Below are 16321 nucleotides of genomic sequence, written 5' to 3' on the forward strand. Positions count from 1 at the left end.
ATAATTATGATTGACGGCAGCAAAAAAGTGATCATTAGTTGGGTTTTTAAATTTTCTTAAATTAAATAAAATTTGGGTTTTTTTGTTTTTTTTTAAATTATTTTTTTTTAATTGGGGGGGAACTTCAGAGTTCGCATGTTTAGGGTTGCAAACTGCAATAAGCCATTTTTGGCTTCTTCCCCGGCTACTCCCCCCTATACCGGTCCCCCCCCCCCCCCCCCCGCTCCATCCCCTCTCTCCTTTGTCCTTTGTCCTTTGTGGAGATGCGTGTTCAAGAGTCTTGCATCTATTTAAAGCTGAATTGTGATTTATCACTGGAATCACTCACTCCGACCCCACCTAATCACCTTCTTTGTTCGAGAGCTTGACATTCGTGATCAGTTTTAAGCTAAATTAGATCCAATTTATCTAAAACGGCATCGGTAACTATGGTACCTATTGCAGCATCCCCGGCCGCCTGCTGGTTCCCTGGCGGGGGCACAGAGGGGCGAAATTCAGGCATAACTATGGCGGTACGAAACCATACCTTGCTTGTCACTAACATCGCGGTTTTCGACATTTTAGCTCAACATACACACAAATTAGAATTTTTGAGATATTAAAAGTAGCCCACCACTTTCGACGTTCCGGTTTTTTCCGGTAGTTAAGTCGTCTAGCGGAAAGCGGACACTTGTATCTTTCAGTTCAGGTGATGACGTCAGAAGTTGAATTGAGGGCAGCACGGGCGGTTTCAGGCGGCAGAAATATCAGTTGGTTAGGTTTTAAGCAAAGAAAACTTGCGTTAATTTTGAGCAAATTCTCTCAACTAGTGTTACAAGAAAGACATGGAGACCAGTGAGGAGATTACGAGGCCTACAAAATGTAAATGAAATGTGGCGAAAAAAAACTGCGAAAAGTCGGTGTTTTGGTGTGTTTTTTGGTCGGTGTGTTTTTTGTCATCCGCCTTTTCTCATCCGCCATCCGCCGCCATCCGGTCAGCTTTTTACAGAGACCCCTGTAGACCACGGAAACTGGGAATGTAATAATATTTTAATTCAAGTAGAATATGAACGTAAACAGCATCTTTATTAGCTGTCCAATTTACAAGACGTGGAACTGCGTGCATAAGATAACAAAGAAATCAAACTAACTAAGGATGAACAGTTTGACTCGGACTTTGACGCAAGTAAACGTCACATCTACTTTACAGTGTACCTGCCGACCTACCTCGTCCCCAGGCGCCGTCGGCCGGACGGTTGAGGCGGTATGGCGGGAAAACAGGGAGCGCGGGGATATGAATCGAACCGGGGCGGGAGAAGGCTTCTCCCGCCATCGAATCGTGCACGTCAGTCCCACAACGCCAAGCGAACCGTGCACGACCAGGATGATGACGCCTGGGGATGAGGCAATTCATTGACGGTTATAAGTGAGTGTCAAAAAGAGATGCGGACAAGCGGAGTCAGGAGAAGAAGGCAAAGAACAGGCAGCAGTGGTGTTCTCTGGTCGCGGCCTTATGGGCCCAAGGGCACGACAAGGATTGAGTGTGAATGAGTGCCGTAAAACCAAAACAAGCCAATGAAAACTCAAAACAAACGCTTAACCGGAGCCAAGCGCGGGAAACCGTGCTTGACCAAGCCACGTCGATTGTGGTTAAAAGGGCAGTATCACGGCAATTTTGATGTATTTTTGCCATAACGAATCTAAAATTATGGCTCAATAGCTTCGCTCATTCACAAGATGCACAGAGAACACCAAGGTTAAGACTTTCCGGGTAGAGATATTACGTGAACTTTTCAAAGGAGAGCAAAATTTATTTAGTTTTTAACGATTTGTCCATGACACATGGGCAGAGTTTGAAAACGTCTGCCAGACGTTTTCAACTCTTATTTGAAATCTCAGGCCTGTGTAACTCATGATAATACATCTTTTGTTACTTTAGTGAACTGTTATAATCATTTTTAACAATGCTTTATCATTATTTTAAAGTTTCCATTAATATAAATATTTTTTATGACTTTGACTTTTCGAAGTGATTCTCGTGAACACACAAAAACCAAAGTAAAGAAATTTGACTCTATTTGATGTTAAACATCAAATGCTAACATCAAATACCGCCTGTTATTGGTAAAACTGCTAAATAACTTCATGTAAGAATATTGTAAGATGACCCTGGTTTCGCAGCTGTGAGACCAATTCAGTACCCAGACACCCCGCACTAATGAATTTTCCTATCTTTTCCTTGTACATTTTCCCTTTTGCCTTTAATTTGTTTGACTAGCGGGATGGGACAGCAAGGCTGAGTATTAATTACAGTGTTACATTCCTATATACAAGGAGCTAAATAAAATGAGTTGCTTCGCTTTTAAAATGTATTACACCTAAGTAAAGCAAGGCTAAAACGGTTACATGACATCAGAAACTCCTGATTTTACTGTTTTATATTTTTCCTTGCTCTTGTTCTCTTTGATTGATGTTTTTGAAACAACGGAGTTTTCTCTGGTGATAAAAACTCTCGTCGCTAGTGGTAAGGCTCTGTCCAGTTGGGAGCGACGGTAGCAAACACAATGTTATAGAGTTTCACTGTTTGGCAATTCCATAACACTTGAACTTTCCCAGTGTATGGTAGCCCAGCTCATCAAAGCCATTTTCAGCTTTACCCGTATCTCCAAACCTCAGCTTTTTAACTGGAAGATGAGTCTTGTCGGTGAGGAGACCGCTATCTTCGCGCCACACGTTGTCATTCTTATCACAGTTACAGGCAAGATGGGTGTCTGCACATGAGTTGTTCATCCCACATGCGCACTTGCCACTGCCGGGTTCTGCTCCGCCCCAATACGTCATCATAACAGAATCACGTGACTCCCACCAGGCATGTTGGTTGTCCTTGAACATCAGTGAACCTTTGCACTCATACTTGATGAACTGTTCACAGTGTGTGGAAACTTCAGTGAGACTCGCCAGCTGAGAAAGACTTGCCCCACTGTAATCAATGCCACGCGAGTAACATCCGGCATTTTCACATCCTTGCACCAGCGTTCTGTTTTCGCTGTCGTGACTTATGACAGTCACGCCAACTCCATTCTTGTCACTCATGTCACAAGTGACGTTTTGTAAAGGCGGCAAGCCTCCTTCGCCGTCAGGGTCAATGACGTAATTGCCACTTTCTGCAGTAGGGTCAAGCCTCTTTAAGTGGCTGCATGACTTTGCTGTAAATGCGAAAGAAACTTTAACTTCAAAGAATGTAAACAGGAAGCCCCCACATGAGATAAGTGGATGACAAAATCGAATAAAAAGATAAATTTCAGCTGCTATTGCTGCGCCTCTTGTTAGGAGGTCTGAAACCGAATAAATTTTAGGCGGTCAGCTGGTTTGAGGCCTGGAAATGAGAAATCTTCAGCAACCCCACGGAAATCTTGATATATGGCAAGTCACTATATTAATCTCGTACAGCGATCGAATGTCGTACCGAGAATTGATATTACCGAATTTTTTCGGCAGTTCCAGACCCATAAGCTTTTCGAAATTTCAGACCTCCCACCTCCTACCAGCAGACCGCGTATTAAAAATACAAAAGGGTCGCTTCGAAACAATGCACGTAAGAAACAGGTAAGATTTATTTTCCATTCATCCTCTTATCTGATGTGATCCCCCCCCCCCCTCAAAGGTCTTAATTCCCAGATTTTTTGTCATACATTGTATTCACAAAAAGAAATTAAAAAACTAAACCTGTTGAGCAGTCTTACGAAATGACTGACGAACCTAATGTTGTAACTTGAAATTATCATTTAAAATATCATTAGAACAAAGCAGGGGGGGGGGGGGGGGGAGAGAAAGTCGGCACTTTTCTTTGGAGACATAGCAGTGCCTGGAAACGGTGCGAGTCTATATCAATCAAGCCGTTTCTAAGAAAAACGTCACCCAAACTTTTGTTTTCTCAGAAAGATTTAAATATCAAGGACTGCGTGCATGTGAAATGCGAATAGTGGCGGTGTTTGCGTTTATTTTTTCACGCCCTTTTTCTCCCCTGTTCTCTTTTTTTCCCCCTGGGATTTTTTGGGGGGGGGGAAAACAAAAAAAAAATTTGGTTTTAATTTAAAAAAAAAAAATTATTTATTTTTTTATTTTTTTTTTTTTTTTTTTTTTTTTCTTTTTTCTTTTTTTTTTTTTTTTAACGCAAAAAAAAAAAAAAAAAAAAAAAAAAAAAAAAAATTTTTTTTTTTTTCAAAAAAAAAAAAAAATAAAATTTTTTCAATTCGATAGCTACTGCGCACATTCGGTTGCCCGGCACCGCTATGTCCTCTTTTTCAGTCGTGTAACAAAGGGAGTTTCTCCCCCCCCCCCCCCCCCCCCCCCCCCCGCTGGAACAAAGAAACTTGAAAGACGGCGAATCTTATCGTAAGCCTTATCATGGGAATTAAAATGAAGACTTAAATAAGCATGGCAATGGAAAAAACACTTATCTGTTATTTGAATTAGTCATCGTTTGTTTTCGTTGGATAAAATTGATCTCGTTGACACGGGAATTTTCTATATTGAGATTATGAGCGTGTAACAAATATTCGAAGAAGAGTATACTGACAATACCTGCACAGCAGTTTGGTCCTGGGATCCCAGCGGGACAGATACAGCGAAAACCTTTACTGGTGAATCCAACTTGACAAATAGCGCCACTTAAACATGGACTGCTACTACAAGGATTCTGTTAAAAGGGAAATCATTTAATATTAAAAACTAGGAAGTTGGTGTCTCGCGTTACGTTTTCGTCAAATATGAAAGATGTTTTCTGTTGTAGGCACATAAATAAGATTTATTCACTGGATAAAATTACATGCTCTTAATATAAAGTGGGTCTAGTTTTCCTCTTGCAAAAATTATCACTGAAGGTAATAAAGGGTATTTTTGAGACCCGAGATCGGCCTTTTTTATTCCCGTGAAATGTGAAATGGCTATTTTTTGCTCGTGTATAATCGTAATTTTCATAGTAGTCGTGAAACGCGATTTTCAAAAACGTTCTCTTTTATTTTCCGTGAAGCGTGAATTGTGAAAGGGTTGTGTCGATCATCCTTTATCTAGCTTTAGCACTAAGAAGGCCTTGAAAAGGCAATTTAAAAAAAAAAACGGTCATAGGCTGTAAATTGAATAAACTGTAAACTTTTGTTTCTTTATTTTCTAAAATTTACAAATATATCCAGAATTTCTCGACTTGAAAATAATACAATGTATATAACCAAACAAAAGGTTGGAATAAAAGTGTGTCACCTCAATAGCCAGGTATGTGTAACTTGCTCTATCCTGAAGGACGAAGGATAAATCGTTTTCTTCGGTAGCGCTGTTTAACTCGCATTTGTATTTTCCTCCTTCTGATGGTCCAAAATTAATGGACACACAGTTGGGTTCCATATAACACATCAGTCGGCAGGTCCCTTGATTAGGCACTTCCTCACTTCTGATCACCTGACCAGTCATTGCCTTGTTTTCTATTGGCTCCCTGAATATGATGATGCGACATTCGTCGTCTGTGAAAGACAGATAGAATTTGCAATACATTGCTTCATGCAGTAGACGACCCTGAAACTCCTCTAAAGCTCGGATAAAACTAGGCCCTCGATTGACTAGTTTTGTCGGCCCAAAGTACTCATAATAGTTGTAAGACAATAACGCACTTCTTTCAGCGATGGGGAAAGAAAGATAAAATAAGTGGCGTCATGTTGTAAGTCATGAAGCAAAAGGTAAATTACCAAAACGTCAAGAATATTTTTAATAAACTTGCCTTTTCTAAATAAAAGAATTAGTGCCAAAATGAAAAACTGTTGATAATTAGCGAACAAACAACGCTTTCTGACATAAAGAATACATATAAGACCTGTGATATTGAGAGGAATAATGTTTACTTTGTAAATGTCCTGTTTAATTTGTCAAGTCGTCCAGAAGTTTATTTTATGAAATATATGGTTATTGGTACCGAAAAAGAGACCAATCCAGCGCGGAAAACGCCATTAAAAGCCCACCCAACTGCATACAGCATACGTTCGGAGGGGAACGCAGCAAGCGGATCGGAGCGTGGAGAGGCGGCTGTATTCGCAGGCTACATAGTCCTACATACAGCTTTGCTACACAGAAATGAATGTTGGTGAACGCAGCTGCCCAGTTCAAGGGGCACTTATCCGGCCGTTTTGAATATTAGATCACCGGCCAGCGAGTATTTTGCCAAGGGAACGACGAAAAAAGAATAAACTGGAATCGTTCAGGAACGCTCGCAAACAAAACAAGTAACCGTTTTGTTGTTCTCGAATCGCTTACACAGCAGCAACAAAATGTCGGAGCGAAGACGATTTTACAAGAGCTGTGACTTGAAGATTAGCTAAATATAAACGCCAAGCTAACTTGACAGTTACCTGTGTTAACATGTTAATTTTCATTTAACTTCCGTCGACGTCCTCATGAAGTTTTTGCAAAGAGAAAAATATCCAGAGTCCAAATTGGGCGTATTCAAGTTATTTTGACCACGGAAATAAATGTAGCAATGGTATAGCGTACAAAACCTAGTCTTTCAACTTTGAAACAATCAAAAACGAATCGAAACGTGGCTGTGCTAAAATTTATTCGTCTTTTGGTGTATAACACAGAGTAAATTCTGAAATGTTATTTACTAATCACTTTCGAATTTTTCCAGTGATTATTAGACACCGAGGAATTTAAACCAGTGTCCGTTCATAGAGAACGTGCGAGAACGCCACGGTGGGTAAAATATCATCTCCAAAATACATATGCATACCACCTTGATATGAAAAATTTTCTGCATGCCAATGATGAATAATACACCTGGAACATCCAAGATCAAAACATCATCTAGAATAGTTTAATTTTGGCAGGTTTTAAACAAAATGTAAGGTCTGTGCAGAAAGCCAATACACTATGATCAGTGCCTACCCCAGGGACGGGACATTCATACTGGGCTTTCCACTGCGCTTCACTCCAAGGCAAAGAGATTAATGAAGAGTACATTTAGCGTCCTTAAAATAAAAAATGGATACGAAGTAATACTCACCAGTGCAAGCAGAGCCTAATGGAAATACGATTCCAAATAAAATGCAAAGGAAAGAAACAAAAGTTGCCATTTTACACACAAAAAAAGTTCAAACGAGCCACTGTTTTGCACACCGTTTGGCCACGCAGTTTTAACGGTGTTTAAACAAAGTATGCTAAACACACCACAGTTCCGCCCAGTATTATATTTAGTCTTAAGTTCACTTTAATTTTGACAGAAACCGACAACTTCAACTATAGCAGGTGTTATTCAATAGAAGGCTTATAAAATGTCACTGTGAAATTTATAATCCCTAGTATCAGCATTCCAGTTAATCGAGGCTCTTTCTTCGTTTACTTTTAACGCCCATGTCAATAGAACAGCAACTTTAATTTTTTTTCGCTCTAAGTTGAAAAGTTAAGAATTGCTTGGCCATTCAAGTATGCACGCCAATATTTCCAAATTTGCTGTTGGCTACTGATCTCGATTAAAACTTCAACTGTTATTAAAAGCTCCATCGAGGCTTACAAGAAAATATTAGCAATCGACATCTGGCTCTTGTTGAAAAATATTTGGTTTATCCTGGGACCTTTAATGCCGTATATCGACGTATACAACGGCAGCGCAGGTGTTTTCAGAAATAAAGAAAGTTCCACTGTATTTAAATTATAAGGTTTACCTAACATATGCGAGCCGCTGAATAAACAGTCTAACGAAGCGAGATAAATAAGCAATTATACCGGCAAACTAAAAAGGATGATAATGAATTATTCTGTCATAACTAACGTACAAAACCGCCTGATAATTGACAAATGACAATTAAAAACACTTTAGTTATTAAAAGGCACGACATATTGACAAAAGAGGATAGTGCCCTCTGCGTCATTCTTTGGAGAAATTAAACACCCGACGCGCGTGCTTAGATTATTATAGATCTCACATTTTCACAAACCAAACGAGAATCTGCAATCTGCGTCGGAGAATTTTTTGTCCCACTCTCGTGAAACAGAGAAACAGAGAATTACATCTTTTTCATAAACGAAATTTCACGATTTTAAAAATAGTACAGATCTACCACAAAATTAATAAGAAGACTTCAAGTAGAGCGTGCTTTTATCTACGGAATTCAGATGCACTTAAAATCAAATGGAAAAAAACACTGTGTTGACGCAAACAAGTACTCTGTCCGCGCAACCTAGGAGTGAAACTTCTTTAAATTCAATTTCTCTATAAATGGTAGTTATATTAAAAAAATAAAAACGCCTTGACCGTACTTTGATCTGTTATAAAGCACTTAAGGAAGTGACAAGAAGAATACAAGATGTGCATACAAGAATCTCTGGACATAACAAATCAAACATTACAAGTCATTTAGCATTCTTCAACAACGTAAGATACAATCAAGTTCTACAATTGGAAGCTTATAATCGGAAAAGTTAAATTTCTTCAAGAGGGCGTCTGAAATTTTTGGTGGGGGGTGGGGGCAACTTATGTTCGTAATTTTACGATTTTATTAACAACAAAAACAAATTCTTTATTAAAAAAAACTTCTGTGATAATCAGCTATGGCGCGAAACTATTTACAATATACGGTTCTATGATACAGTCGTTAAAATGAAAAGCAAAATATGTTATATAGAAAATGAATAAAAGCTGAGAAGCGTTTAAAATTGAAATGCGCGATTTAAAATGCAAAGGTAACATAATGGTTATAATCGTATAACACTGAACAGTCCTTTGGTTTTACTTGTTATATTAATGCCTTTATTTTGCAGAAAGTAAGCAAATTTGATCTTTATTTAAAATAAGAATACCAACATGTTTATTCAATAGCAGCCATTAACATCAGTTGATATCTTAAAGTAAAATAGTAGCAATAAATACATTCAAATAAATAAGCTTGTACATGCATTTTGACGACAAATATACTTCGCCTGAAAACGTTAAAATGACAGTTTCATAACACTTCTTTACTCTGCAGTTGCCACCTATAAACCATTATGCGATAATAAAAATTCCATACAGTGAAAAATGTAAAACAAACAAAAGCTTAGCACGTAAGTTAGTAAAACTAGTAGATTAGTAACTTATTGGAAAAGCAGCTGAATTATCAATGCGTCTCCCGAAAGATATGACACACGAGGAGTTGAGACCTTTCGGATGAAAGTACTCTTTATGTTTCAGCTGTGCGCAGTAATGAATAAAAACTATGTATTCGACAAAGTATACCTCAAGTCTACGTGATTTTGGAATGCATGTGAAGTACACATTATGTTGGCGGTCTTCTACCGCTCTACACAAATATAATGTGTTGCACTGGAAAGAAAACAATTAGTTAAAATACGAAATGTCGGGTCTGTTACTGAAAACGGGTATATTACAGGCCCTTCACATCTTAAAAATAACACAAGACTTCTCTGAAATCAGACTGATAAAATTAAGCTAAAACGGTTAAATGTTGTCAAGAGTTTCTGATTGTAACATCTTTAAATTTTCTTTTATTAGTATGCACCCAGCCTTTTTAAAAAGGTGGCTGTTTCCGCAAGCTCGTCCTTTTTTATGGAAGCTGAAAAGTTCAAGCTAGTAGAGCATTTTGCCCTTTACAGGCTATAAAAAATGGCCTTGCATGTATTTTTAATTGTTCAGTTTTCAATTTAAAATTGTGCACAATTTTGATGACGTCAAGTACGTTTATCATTAGAGCTGTTAATATGGGAAAACAGCTTTTTTGTATAAACTTGTATAATAAGCCTTAAAGTTGGGGTTCTTGAAATTGAATTTAAGCAGGACATTATTTACCTCTCTGGCTTCGCCAATTTGGTGAGACTCGAGAGGAAATTAGTACACATTATACGGCAAGTTTCTGTACTAATCAAATTGTTATGCTATACACTGGTTTTGATCAGTGTATTAAATCTAACTACAAACGATAACTAAAGAAATTATATATGGTATTTAAACTTTCAACGCGTTAGATATTTTTTTTGCTCGTTACCAGAGCATTTTTTGTCGCTGTCCAGCTGGAAGTGAAGGCACTGGTAAAGAATTTTGATAACATACGGAATAGCACAACTCTTTTAACTTTTTATATTCAGGCATTTCCATAACACTTTAACTTTCCCAATGTATGGTAGCCCTCCTCTTGTCAGTGAGGAGACCGCTGTCTTCACGCCATGTGCCGTCATTCTTATCACAGTTGCAAGCTTGATTTGGATTTGCACATGAGTTGTTCATCCCGCATGCGCACTTACCACTGCCGGGTTCTGCTCCGCCCCAGTACGTCATTTTTTGAGAATCACGTGACACCTACCAAGCATAATATACCGGCTCATGTTTAAACATCACTGAATGATAGCACTCATACTTGATAAACTGTTCACAATGTGCAGAGACTCTAGCAAGACTCGCCAGCTGCGGATAACTCGCTTTCGTGTATTGAATGTCACGGGAGTAACACCCTGGAGGATTGCATCCTTTCACCAGCGTTCTGTCTTCGCTGTCGTGACTTATGACAGTCACGCCAACACCATTCTTGTCAGTCATGTCACAGGTGACGTCATATAAGGGCGGCAAGCCTCCTTCACCGTCAGGGTCAATGACGTAAGTACCGCTTTCTGCTGTAGGGTCGAGCCTCTTTAACTCGCTGCAGGACTTTACTAACGATGAGAAAGAAACTTCAACATCAAAACGCTTCGAAGAATAATTCGGTGGTCGTAACAACGTTTTTCATTATCCTCTATAAAGCTACACCCTTTAAACATGGAGAACTAAACTTATTTTTTCAGTGATATATAATGATGAAGAAAACGTAAAGATACGGCAAGATTAACGGAGCAAAACTATGGACTTTGGCTCCTGAGATTTGTATTCTGGGATTGGGTACTTTATTATTTGCTAATTTGGGAGAGGGGAAGGCTCTGTGTACCTTATAATATAATGGTGATTAATGGTTTGAAACCAGTGGAAATCATTCCAAGTTTAAACGATAGTAGCATAGTCTAAACCAGGCAGATCTGACGAAAGAAGTACTTATCATTCAAGCGTTTTTAATCAAAAGCGCTCTATTTAATTTCCAACTTGTTCTGTTTTAGTTGACACGATACGTTCGTTTTGCAACTGCCAGTTCGTGACATAAAATTCTTATTCCTGACGAAAAAAAGAACGTTTTTTCAAAGTATGAACCAAATTACAAAAGAAAATAATGGAAAATTCAATTTCTTACAGGGTTTAAAAAGAAAAATAAGAAGGAAACAAAAAGGGACAAAAAACCCCAAGCCAACTGGCCCTAATAGAAAGAAAAGATGCCACACCTCGAAGGCAGATTGTTCCTGGAAATCCCGCGGGACAGATACAGCGAAAACCTTTACTGGTGAATCCAACTTGACAAGTAGCGCCACTCAAACACGGACTGCTACTACAAGGATTCTGTTAAAATGGAAAATTGTATCATAGTAATTCCCAAATCAAGATCCGGACAAAATATTATAAACCATTGGATGGGTTTGCTGTATCACTGATACATTAATCATTGAAGCCACTGCCATTTTGTGACAAATTAGGACTCAGCTAATTTAACAAACATCATAATGATATGGGAAAATCTCATTTGCACGACTACAAAAACTAGTTTCGTTAAAAGATCTCGTCAGTAGGTAGCCATATGCTGTTAAGAATTTTAAATTTCAGACAACTTCATACAACATTGCACAAAGAATAACCCTAGTATCTAGGCAACTACAACGCTGTATAAATCAAAATACAAAAATAATTGCTAACGAAATTTTAAATAACAACGGGAATAGTAGTAAACATAGCAGTAACCTGAAACAAAATACAAAATATATCTAAAGAATAGGAAAACAGAGTTCAGAGTTCAGTTTCTATTGTGCAATAAAATAAAGAGATAATTTAATCCAGCAAGTAACCAAAGGATAACGTTATTAGAGGACAGATTTTTTGCCAAGGAAATTGGTTATTAAATAGTTCTGTAGCACTTCTACGTAACAATGTTGTTTTATAAAGATGGGATTGAAGGTAGAGGGAGAAGGGAGATAGGGTCTTTTCTTGCTTAAATAGTAGTTGAGTTAAGGTGGGCCATTTCGGGACGCTTCTGATTTAACTACATTTGGTGGCGGACCCCGTGGTATCCTCCCTTAGATCTGCCTCTGCAACTAACATGACTTTAAACTGAAAGGAGTAACAATTATTTACCAGTCTTTTAATCTAAATTTGGACTATAACTTTTGGCTTCGAGATTTCAACCCATTTTACATTAAACAAAATTTGATACATTCAGAAAAACCTCAATTTTGTTTGAATTCAAAAGTCAAACAACAAATATAACTTAACCGTTATTAAATATATTTAGCCAAGGCTAAAAGCGGAGCTCGCCAATTAGATTTTATGTTTTTCCATGTTTAAACGTCGTCTATGATTTTTAAGTGACAGCGCTTTATTGAGTTGGGTTCCTCACGTACGCTTTAAAATAAAATAAAATTCTTCAATAAATAAGTAGACAGAATTCGAAAACTTCATCTAGCTTTCAAAAACTACATCTTTTATTTGCTAATTTTAACAGTTCCAGAAACGGTTACTTTACGAAACTTCGCCTCCACGCAATGTAAATTCATTCATGTAAGTCATTTTAAAGCAGTATTTTGTGTGAAAGAATTTGTTTGTTGACAGTTTAAAATTCGCAAAGCAGTGCTCGCTAAGGACGACGTAACCGTCTTGGCTTGGTTTATTATTAACTATTCTGTTTTATCGTACGTGTTGCTAAATACTTTAGAGAATTTTATATTGATAACTGAGTGAATTTCGGGCCGCTGGGGAGCTCCGCTAAGAAATTACCTCAGCAGCCAGGTAGGTGTAACTTGCTCTATCCTGAAGGACGAAGGTTAAGTCGTTTTCTTCGGTAGCGCTATTCAACTCGCATTTGTATTTCCCTCCTTCTGATGGTCCAAAATTAATGGACACACAGTCGGGTTCCATATAACACATTAGTCGGCAGGTCCCTTGATTAGGAACCTCCTCACTTCTGATCACGTGACCTGTCATTGCCTTGTTTTCTGTTGGTTCCTTGAACATGATGGTGCGACATTCGTCACCTGTATAAGACACAGAAGGAAAATTGGAACGAGACTTGGTAATTACAAAACTCAACTGCTTATTGCGTTTACGGACCGTTTTTTCGTCAAGAAATGATACATGTGACTTGTTTCCTTTTTTCTTGAAATTAATTAAATCGTATATCGATATTTAATTAAAACTCTATGGAACTTTTCAACAGTATTTCTGAAAATAGTTCACCAAAAAGGGTCTTTTCAACGAAATAAAAGAAAATTCAAATTTTCATTCCTGTCTCGGTATTCTTGATATTTACTGACAATCGCATTAAACAGTAATGGAACATATGTGGCTATTGGGAAAATCTCTTATGGCGAAACTTACAAGTATGTCCAAAGTATTGTTGAGTTTATTTCACTAGCAACGCTTTGGCCCAGGCCGGTATATAACTTTCACACAGAAGAACCCGTGCAACTATCGATCAAATTTCCTCACGAGCTTCACTTCAGAAATTCATGAGTTTAAAGACGTAAAAAAACCTATAAATAGTAGTCCAGTTTTGCTACAAATTACTAAGCCTACTAAGCCAGTGTACTGAAGCTATAACGAAGTGATATTTATGTGATAATTCATTGTGTCGATTGTTCTCGGTGTTATCCCGGCGAAACAGGTAGATGTTTTTATACAAGAAACTTCAGGAACTTTTGATCCCAACTTGAAAAAGTCTGGCTGATTTTTTTCAAGTTCTGCCCTTGTGGCCTAAAAACTAACAACGGCTCCCCACTTCCTTCAACAACAATACACTTTATATCTTCATCTTGATGTTCTAGGCGCATTTCGTGTTCGAGCGAAACTATTTTGCCAATATTAGTACTTTTTACTTAAAAGCAGAAAAATCCCCGCGACAGTGTGCCTTTAAATGAAAGAGCCGTCAAAAAAAAAATAGCCGATCACTGATCTCATGTGGAATCGAGGGACAGACCCAGCAGTCAGTTAGCACGTATCCAATTTTGGTACAATTTTAAACAACTTACATGCAAAACTAAGAAACGAGCCATTCCGTATACCCGGAAAAATTAAGAAACCAGAATGAACTGAATTTTACCTACCAGTACAAGCAAAACCAAGTGGGAATATGATTCCAAATGAGATGAATAAAGAAGAAAAAACAGTTGCAATTTCACGCGCAAAACGATTTGAACAAGTCATCTTCACGCCGTTACCACTGTATGCAAAACATTTCCCTGTTTCGCCCAGTATATAGTCTTACTTTTGACAGGAACAACTTAAATTACAGCAGGTGCTTTCCCAAAGAATGTTGTTTACTAAAATTACCTACAATGGGCGTCAAAAGTCCTTAAGACAGTTGGATGAAATTGATACTAATTTAAAATTCCCGTTTTTTCACCTTTAATCTGCTGCCGCTTCTGAACCACTCCCCTTCCCCCTTTTCAATGTTGTACTCAAACGAGGCAAGTCTTGCAGATAACAAATACAACATTGTTTCGGGGGGAGGGGGTTATATTGAAGGGGTGAGGGGTAAAATTTGTCCAAGGTACTCAAAAAGTGCCGACTGTCTCAACACTTTTGGCGCTCATTGTCTGAAGGTGAATTTTCGGTATATCTTGAAAATAAGAAACTACATAACATGGACACAAACATATATTATTCTTTAGAATCAGGTGATCACATTGGTACTGCACTGCATTACGAAAGATTAATTAGCGCGTAAATATCGTGATTATTGTAATTTGGCGATGACGTCACAAATCGGCTAGACCTGCGCATAAACAAGGCCAAATCGTTTTTAAGGCTAGAATTTGTGTTGAAACAAGTGCGTATGTCTGCTTTGCAAAGAAATTAATAGGATTAGGTGCCAAATAAATTATGCAACAACCTTAAATATCTCGGGGTTTTTGTATCGCATTTTAAAGCTGCTTAGAGCAAAGGAAAAAATCGAGCGTGCGTGACGAGGAAAGCTATCGGACGCCACCAAAAACTGTGTTCCCGGGAAAAGCGGTCCAGTCTTAGAAAAATCCCAAGGTTAAGGAATGGGATGGGTCGATTTACTGTCTAGAAACTAATGCGGTAAGCAGGCGCCAGCGCAAGACACGTTTCTTTCAGAACAGGACAATGGGTTGGCGTAGCAAATGGTATAAGTTCCTTGAAGCACGGCAAAAGGGACTATTTACAGACGGAATGTGAAAAAGATTCTACAAATTGCACGAAAGATCAAACTTGAATGCGATGACAGCTTGTGGACAGGACGCATTGCGTATCTCTTAGCTAAAGAAGAAGTATATATTTTTAACATGGTAAATCTAATTACATGACGATGCACTAAAGAAGAACATATAATTTTCATAACCTTTGGTCTGTTTTGAGGACGCATCTCCGATACCGTGAAGTCTCTAGATAAAGGCGTAAATTTCCAGAATAATTGCAAGTATGAACAAGACAATGGATTAAATAATTATAAAAAATGGTCAGGGTACAAATATCGAATATATATTACTTTCCACCGATTATTTTCGCGCATTTTAGAACCTACGATCGCCTTGTGTGACGGTGTCACGCAACTGGTACGTAAAACGTCACGTGCCCGTGACTCTGACGGCTTTTCACGTTATTATTGACGATATTATTCATTTAATCACGTAAAAATGCATGCAATTGAATGGAATCGCAACTATCCGTGATTGTTCAACAAACAGCTTGTCAATGACATATGAAAAACGGCCTCTTTTCTCGAAATGAACGGGTAACCACGAGTAACCACGGGTAACCAAAATAGTTGAGAAACAAGATACTCTTATTCCATTTAATTTGTTTGGTTACCCGTGGTTACCCGTGGTAACCCGTTATGTTATATATCAGAAAAATGCGTCTTAGTCCACGAAACATTGTATTTTCATGGATTCTTAGTTTGCACTTGTAATTATTGCAAAAAGCTAGATTTCCCTTTCAGACAATGGGCGTCAAAAGTCCTTGAGACAGTTGGATGAAATTGATACTAATTTAAAATTCCCGTTTTTTCACCTTTAATCTGCTGCCGCTTCTGAACCACTCCCCCTTCCCCCTTTTCAATGTTGTACTCAAACGAGGCAAGTCTTGCAGATAACAAATACAACATTGTTTCGGGGGGAGGGGGTTATATTGAAGGGGTGAGGGGTAAAATTTGTCCAAGGTATTCAAAAAGTGCCGACTGTCTCAACACTTTTGGCGCTCATTGTAGAAAGCCTTAGATCT

General features: G+C 38.2%; 1 protein-coding gene across 2 annotated transcripts; it reads right to left on the reverse strand.

The window, feature by feature from the left end:
• Positions 1–1878: 1878 nt before the first annotated feature.
• Positions 1879–14245, reverse strand: LOC144650943 (neurexin-4-like). 2 transcript variants are annotated; one of them, XM_078510795.1, is made up of 4 exons: positions 14182–14245; positions 12857–13113; positions 4564–4678; positions 1879–3185 (listed from the first exon to the last, which is right to left on the reverse strand). In XM_078510795.1, exons 2-4 carry the CDS (start codon positions 13091–13093, stop codon positions 2557–2559), a joined length of 981 nt encoding a protein of 326 aa, XP_078366921.1. In that variant the 5' UTR covers positions 13094–13113; positions 14182–14245; the 3' UTR covers positions 1879–2556. The 2 variants fall into 2 exon arrangements, with proteins under 2 accessions (XP_078366921.1, XP_078366914.1); XM_078510788.1 differs by lacking the exons at positions 12857–13113; positions 14182–14245 and adding exons at positions 5239–5495; positions 7028–7160.
• Positions 14246–16321: the final 2076 nt, after the last annotated feature.

The sequence above is a fragment of the Oculina patagonica genome, chromosome 1, assembly GCF_052425735.1.
Source record: "Oculina patagonica isolate OP01 chromosome 1, crgOcupat, whole genome shotgun sequence".
Lineage (NCBI taxonomy): Eukaryota > Metazoa > Cnidaria > Anthozoa > Scleractinia > Oculinidae > Oculina > Oculina patagonica.